This window comes from Stigmatopora argus, chromosome 7 (assembly GCF_051989625.1).
Source record: "Stigmatopora argus isolate UIUO_Sarg chromosome 7, RoL_Sarg_1.0, whole genome shotgun sequence".
Taxonomy (NCBI): domain Eukaryota; kingdom Metazoa; phylum Chordata; class Actinopteri; order Syngnathiformes; family Syngnathidae; genus Stigmatopora; species Stigmatopora argus.
Window position 1 is genome coordinate 13,196,584 of NC_135393.1, and position 7,748 is coordinate 13,204,331.

The 7,748-nt window shown below is 40.4% G+C and overlaps 1 protein-coding gene across 2 annotated transcripts; it reads right to left on the bottom strand.

Annotated features, from left to right (window-relative positions):
• Window positions 1–1,135: 1,135 nt before the first annotated feature.
• On the bottom strand, window positions 1,136–6,897 carry LOC144077908 (monocyte to macrophage differentiation factor 2). 2 transcript variants are annotated; one of them, XM_077606012.1, is made up of 7 exons: window positions 6,761–6,897; window positions 3,225–3,306; window positions 2,750–2,910; window positions 1,997–2,071; window positions 1,810–1,911; window positions 1,629–1,698; window positions 1,136–1,492 (listed from the first exon to the last, which is right to left on the bottom strand). In XM_077606012.1, exons 1-7 carry the CDS (start codon window positions 6,772–6,774, stop codon window positions 1,289–1,291), a joined length of 708 nt encoding a protein of 235 aa, XP_077462138.1. In that variant the 5' UTR covers window positions 6,775–6,897; the 3' UTR covers window positions 1,136–1,288. The 2 variants fall into 2 exon arrangements, with proteins under 2 accessions (XP_077462138.1, XP_077462139.1); XM_077606013.1 differs by lacking the exon at window positions 6,761–6,897 and adding an exon at window positions 3,538–4,903.
• Window positions 6,898–7,748: the final 851 nt, after the last annotated feature.

Sequence of the window (7,748 nt, forward strand, 5' to 3'; positions counted from 1 at the left end):
TACATGATAACATTGTTATAATTGTAAGATTGTACATACAATCTTACAATTGGAACAATGTTCATTCCTTGCCAGTAAATTGTGATAACAGGCCTATTGCACTTAAGAAATAACATACACAATCAAAAATAATTGACAGATGCCCCTAAAACCGCATTGCAGTCGATGTAGAATTCTGCAGATGATTGTTCTTCGCAAGTTAGACACGATAACTGCTACCTTGCACATTTGAAATCAAGAAAATCCATTGAAAATAAAACCTATCAAGTTACTAAAACAACAATCTTTGAAATTTGTCACGATTATGAGCCAACTTGCACAATAGAAATAAACACAACCATTATAAATAACCATATTAGTAAAAAAAAAAAAATAACTGTTTCATAATAGACTGTAACACTATCACGACTTGACCGTTAGTTAAGATAATCAGTCACCTTCCCCATTAGAAATAAATAAAACTACAAAAAGCCATACCTGTCAACCTCGGCCAATTGCAACCCTTATTAATGATTGCAATTTACCTTATTAAGCGATAAAAAAACAAAAACAAATGCAATGTGGCACATATTTACTCACAGAGGGCGCACTTAAAAGTCTAAAATTTTCTCCCACGTGCCCAATCAGTATGCACTAAATTCAAGATTGTGTAGATGTTGCTGTGTGATGCTGACAGCTTGACTGTCTGGGTACATTGCTTGCTGACGCGCTATATTTACTAAAAACACAAAAGAAAAAATATTGGATTAAAAAAAATCAATGATTGTTTTTAAAAAAGGGGAAAATCAGGAAATATAATGTACATCTATAATCATTTGAATTTGATCCTAAAACAGAAAGTTGGCACTCATGATTTTCTTTCTCGGGCTGCACAAAATGATGCAGCGGGCCAGATTTGGCCCCCGGGCCGCCACTTTGACACCTGTGGCGTACACAATCTGAAATGATCAAAAACGTATGATGCGGGAAAAAGGTATCTGCAGAAGGTCCCCACCTTGTGGACTTCCTGTGTGTGGCTCCAGTTTTTTACCTAGGTCTACAATGTCTTGTGTCTGTTTTGCTACTGCAACCAAGAAATTGCCCCAATACGGGATGAAATAAAGTTCTAATCTAATCTAATCTAATCTAATCTATGTTGACAGGTATGAAAAGCAAACAAAGTGCGACCAGTTGAGAAGCGCCTGCTCCAGCACAGTGTAAACAATTGACACAAAAGACACTGAATGTGACACGGGAGTGGACCGGAATGTTTCGTAACCGTGGCGGGGGGTCTCCCTCAGCGGCGCTGTCATCTGGAGATCCGTACCGGGTTTGTCGGCGGGACGTAGAGGTACTTCCAGATAGCGTAGTAGTGCACAGCTGCACCAGTGGCCACGAAGAGATGCCAGATGGCGTGGGCGAAAGGCACGATGCCGTCGCTCTTGAAGAACACCATGCCCAGGCAGTAGAAGGTGCCCCCCAGGAGTAGCTCGCGTAAGCCGGCCTGTTCCGGCTGAGCCAGAGAAGAGTAACAAGGCAAACAAACGTGCGCATGGGCTGTTAAGACTCAATGAATTTGCAGGAAGAGCCATCTTGTACATTATTGATTTCATTAACCCCCAAACCATTTATTAAAGGAGCATGCTCACCATGGAGAGGATGACCAAGGCGGGGAATAGGCCCATCACCGTGTAGCAGATCAGCTCCACTAACTTGTACCTTTAAAAAAAGTGCAATTAGGGATTTGGAGTTAATTGTAGTCAGGATAAATGTAAACTAGGTAAACATGGCCACTTGAAAAAAATCCAAAAATTTGAAAAAAAAACGGACCTCTCGTGGAAGAAGAAGACATAGGTGGTCCCCGACAGTGCCATAACCCACACCAGCCAGCGCATGTGGTTCGCCCAAGGTCCAAGTTCCCTTAGATTCAACCTATCCGGTCCCCCAAAAAATAAACAAACAAAGATTGCTACAAATGCTCGTGTGTTTTTGTGTGTGTACAACGTCGTTGCCTCACCAAGGTGCGTAGGAGGCAGCAATGAAGAAGTAGATCACCATTCTGTCACACATGTGGAAACAATGCTCGACATCCCTGAAAAAGCAAATCTTTGTTTTAGTTTGTTTTGAAAGTTGTTTTTCTGTCTGTGTCGGTTTGTCTGAGCATTTATTGTGTTTGTTAATTCATGCGTGTGTAAAGTCCTGTGTTTTTGTGGGCACGTTTATACGTAAGCATTTATTTGTGTGAATATGTTTTGAACTATTGCGCGTTTGCTTGTGTGTTTGTATCAGGGTGTTTCCATTTATCTATGCTTGATTGTGTGTGTTCGTGTGCTTTTTTATTGGCATCTGTCAGTCTGCATGTGTTTTAAGTGAATATGCTTTGGTATTTAGATTAGATTAGATTAAATTAGATAACTTTATCCCGTATTTGGGAAATTTCATTGTTACAGTAGCAAGAGGGTGAGAATACAGACACAGGAAAATACATTTTAGACATAAATAAATAGGTATTAAGTAAGTTAATAAATCAATCAGTAAATAAATAAATACATATCTAAATAAATATATAAAAAGAAATATATAAAATGATTAAATATATAAAAATAAATAAATATATAAAAATAAATAAATATATGAAAATAAATAAATATATAAATAATAATAAAAACAAAAAATAATAATATTTGCGTCCGCTATTTTGTTAGTTTGTGTGCCTGTGGAGTTGCGGGGGCGCAGGTCTCCAAATGGGAGCGTATGTGTGGGTGTGTACCGTAAATGGCTCTTCTTCCAAGCCACGGTGTGGAAAAGGGTGGAGATGGTGAAGAGCGAGCTGAGCCCGGCGCCGTACACCCAGGCTGAGACGCACTCCCATTGGTCGTCCGACTGGAAGTGCAGCACGGAGGTGCCCAACAGGCTCGGAATTATCCATAACTACACTCACACAGAAAAATAAAACCTGGCTTTTGCTTTCTTTTCTTTGTTAAATTTCCCATGCCATCAATCTGAATTTTTTTTCTCTATGCTTATAAATTAAAATGACATTTTAACCATGTCTAAAATCATTTGACATGTAACTATATATGATTCTAAAATGTAGGCTGCTTCCCGTGGGAAAGTAAGAATTCAAATAGATGTACTGTACAACCTTATAGCAAATACAAGACATCATACAATGCAGTAAAATGAATATAAGGGCCAGGAATATCAGTCGAAATTTAAGATGGCTGTGTGTACGAGTGTTTTACCGCATGCGTGGCGCAGTTGGCTGCGTGCTCGTAGTCTGTGGGCTGATATCTCTTGTTAGAAGGAACACGCTTGTTCATAAACCTGAAAGAAACCATCAGTCAAACAAACTTCAAGTCAAACCACAACAACAACAACAACAAAAAGCACCTGATTAATTGATTCATTTTATATTAACTGCTTGATTGGGTAAGCTTTTCTCCATTGATAATCAGTGACTGTTAATCATGACATTTAGTCACAAATGCTTTCCAACAGCGAGGAAAAATGTCAACATCTGCTCGTAGGTGTGAAAAAAATCCCAAAAGACGGCACCTTGTTGCCTAGCAACCATCGTTCCTGCTTGTTGCCGTGATTGACTGCTGTTGCCCAGCAACAGTGGAGGAGGGAGACGAGGAGCAAGCAGCATCTCTTCCAGAGAAGCCCTAACAAGTGAGCATGAAAAGTGATGTCACCATCGCCACGGCAACCACCCAGCAAGGGACGTTCACCAGCGAGCGAGGAAAAAAAAAGAAAATCCTTTCTGCTTCTCTTGTGATTTAATTACCATGGAGCAAACACGAGCATACATACACCCACACAGTTGCAGCTCCTCCTCCTGTTCTGAAGAGGCAGATTTCATAAGAAACCCGCATGGAATGATGCTTCCTCCACATTGCTCCACATATCAAGCATTACATGTTGAACAGCCATCTCTAAACAGAGGTGAATTTTAAACCCAGTACATTTCCGTCCTTTCATCCATACCGAAGAAACAAAGTGATTATGCCGCCAACAACTGAGAAAAACAACACCGTCTACTTTGACTGCAGCGAAACCCCCACTGCCTCTTTCTGAATGGAATTTTAATGAGGGAATTTCCACTCAACCAATTTTGTTAACAGACAGTGACACTTCTGATAGGCTCTAAGAAATTAAAATAAACCAAAAAATAGGCATACATCGGCAATTGGATTTGTGGGGGTATTGTGGGCAAGAATTGATATATTTTGATTTGTTTTTATACATGACATGATTACAATGAAACAATTGTGGTAAAATGTCCCTGACAATTGTAGTAATGGATTCAAATCCTTTTAAAGTTTGTATCAGACTTTAAACAGGTTTTGAGGATGGAATCAGTTGGTTTACGAGGCCCTCGTGGAGGATTTCTCTATTTGGATGCCTTTCTTCAAGTGGTCATTTACAGTACGGAAGGGTTTTAAAGCACTTCCTGGATATGAGTTGTTTGGCCATTAGTGTGCTCCAAAGTGGCATTGTCATCTTAAAGCTTTAAGTTTGAATGGAAAATTAACTACAAAATAACCTTACTAACAATAAAACTGGGAAAAAATTAACAAAAACAGGGGAGACCCACACCGACAAAAAGGCAAACATAACCAGAACCATAAAACACTTCCACACAAACACGGGGTTTAAGAACACAGACAGGGATTGATGACAATAACGAACACCTGGTTCACACAAGGGAAGCAAAGCCAGAATGTACACAGCAGCTGAAACTCAAATCCAATCACGCAGGCCAAACCCTAAAAAAACACGACAACTTAAGGGCATGTCTGAAGGGGCCTAAAATTCTATAAATGTCTGATGTGAATAAATCGGCTTGAGGTCACACCATAACGTCTCAATTGGGTTGAGATTAGTTTTTTTAAACTTGCATTATGGCATACCTGTCAACCTCTGCCGATAACTGCCCTTATAAATGATTATGATTCCCCTTACAAACCCCCAAAAAACCTTACAAACACCGTACGACTCGTACGGTGTTTGTAAGGTTTTTTGGGGGTTTGTAAGGGGAATCATAATCATTTATAAGGGCAGTTATCGGCAGAAGTTGACAGGTATGTTATGGTTACGAAAGATCAAACGCTTTTTAATTGCACGTCACAACTGCATTCCTGGATAGAAGCAAAAATACATTATATCCACACAGTAGGCTTGCGTTGAGCTTTTCAAAACTAAACAAAAAAAAGACGGCAGTGTATCTGTATCATTCTAAACGATGATTCATGCAAACAAGAGCTTGCCATGTACAACATCATCACCGGCCCAGAAACAAATGACACTACCCGCCCCCCCCAAAAAAGAGAGAGAAAAAGCAAGAAATTAAAACGACAGGAGGAAAAAGGCCTGGAAGCGGAAACAAGCGACTGGGCCGAGCGACTGCGTGCATGCCAGAGCCGACGGGGCTTTGGCGGCCTCGATAAAGACTCCATCAAGATGGCTGATAATTAGCAGGCCACGGGCCAGTCGACCGGGGACACGACTTGCTTTGTGAGGATGACTGGAGCAGATCACGGCACTCACTGCTACCCAAGTCCACTTAGCGGTGAGAATGTGCTGTAGAAACCAGACTTTTGCAAACTCCTTGGCTGTCACAGGCTATTTAATAGGTCCACAGGAGACATGATATTCACTAATACTCGTATGTTATTATTAAAGTTCTTACACGGATCCGCAACTCTACTGCCTGATATTCACATAACAGTGTGGTTTTCATAAATTCATATACATAGTGTATATGTGTGTATATGTTTTGGATAATCAAATTTGTAATCAACCACTTGACATCAGAAAGTGTATTTATAGAATATGCATCAATAAGGTGTGGAGAATTACACCTGTGCATATAAAAAGCAAAACAAATGTAAACTAACAAATTAATGAGAAAAGGCGGATATTGAAAATTCATTTGTAATGAAAAGGTGAGCGATAAACTGCCGTTAAAATGTTTTGCGCTGTTGATCATGTGACAAACTAACAACAACTGACAACTTTGACCGCATATTTTGTAATGGAAATTCACAACTAGAAACTGATTTTGTAAAAGTATACAGTAAAGACTTGGTTTAAAAAAAAAAAAAGTACCTCTAAAAAGGTAACTACCTCTTATCTCAATGTGATATATACATTTTGATCATTTCTCTACTCAACTCTGTTGATAAATTCCAATATTCCAATAAATTACGTAAATCTCTGTAATTAAAATGTCAATCCATTTTTAGAACATGACTGGGGGCTACTCATGTGGTCCTTGCGGGGGCTACCTGGTGTCCGTGGGCACAATGTTAGTCACCCCTGGTGTACTGCATATTAAAAGCAAAAAACAAAATAAACTTTGAACAGTATTCACTAATTTCCCACGCAGGTTTAATAGGACAAACGAACTTTCACATGGTTGCATGGAAACGCCCATGTTCTAAATGTATTCATCCATTTTACACCATTAGTGGACAATCGATGTCCACAGATGGTTATCATTTAAACAATAGGTTCATAATGGTATTTAATGGACTTTATGTCACCGTGACAGCCAGTGAACATGATGGATCGGCATTAAAACGCTTCAACGAGACGAGCGAGATAAAGTTACAAATAATGATATTCTAGGTAATGACATCATTTGCTCTCTCATCATCCTCCACTTCATCTTCATCATCTGTCATCACCGTGGTTGTTCGTCGACAACCAGTCGGGTAGCAGATAAAGCCAAAGACCCCCGCCAAAAAACCCACATAAAATGATGTCAGCCTACCTTCCAAGAGTCATTGACGTGGGCCAGTAGTCAACAGTTGACAGCACGGACACGACAGCGGCCGCCTTCGGTGCACTCCTGCCGGCCTGAGAGCTTCGTGATGCTGCCGGATGCAAAGAGGAGGAGAAGGAGGAGGGGGAGGGGAGGGGATGGGATGGGATGGGATGGAAGGAAGTGGGCCGGAGGTGGGGTGTTCTGGTGACGCCACAGAATACGTCATTGCCCAAACAGGAGCTCCCCAGTCACATATTTTAATCTCTGCATGCAGTGTATATATATATACACACATATCTTTTCTTTTTTTTGGGGTCTGTTTTAGACCGCCCCTCGGTGGCCAAAAAAAGTAAAGGATATTGAATTTGTGCATGTGCAACAAATCATTCTTTTTAATTCAGTCTAATTATCTTATTGCTTTTGGGTTTATGTTTCTCATCACATTTTCTGAAATGCTTTATCCTCATTAGGGTCGCGGGGGGTGCTGGAGCCTATCCCAGCTGACTCCGGGCCAGAGGCAGGGGACACCCTGGATCGGTGGCAAGGGGTCTATGTTTTTCTTCTTCTTTTTATTTTTTTTAACAACTATTTACATTGTATTGTGCTATTTTTCAATTTTGGATACACACATTTTGGAGATACTAAACTATACGATTTCTAACTGTAACTTTTTTTTCCAATGGTGTATTTATTCATCCATTTTCTTAACCGCTTATCCTCACAAAGGTCACGGGGGGTACTGGAGCCAATCCCAGCTAACTACGGGACACCCATGGCCAACCAATCGCAGGGCACAAGAGGACGGACAACCAATCCTAGCTAGCGGGCAATTGAGAGTGTTCAACCAGCCTATCATGCATGTGTTTGGGATGTGGAAGGAAACCGGAGTACCTGGAGAAAACCCACACAAGCCCGGTTAGAACATGCAAATGCAGTGCAATGTTAACAAGTACGTATACTGCTTTTGTCGACCTTTTATAACGATGGTAAAATG

Bases quoted from the DNA above. Each gene is read 5' to 3' on its own strand.
- LOC144077908 (XM_077606012.1), bottom strand. The intron at 1,912-1,996 runs GTGAGGCAACGA...GGGACCGGATAG, and splicing joins GCTGCCTCCTACGCACCTTG to GTTGAATCTAAGGGAACTTG. The intron at 1,699-1,809 runs GTCCGTTTTTTT...CTTTTTTTAAAG, and splicing joins GTCTTCTTCTTCCACGAGAG to GTACAAGTTAGTGGAGCTGA.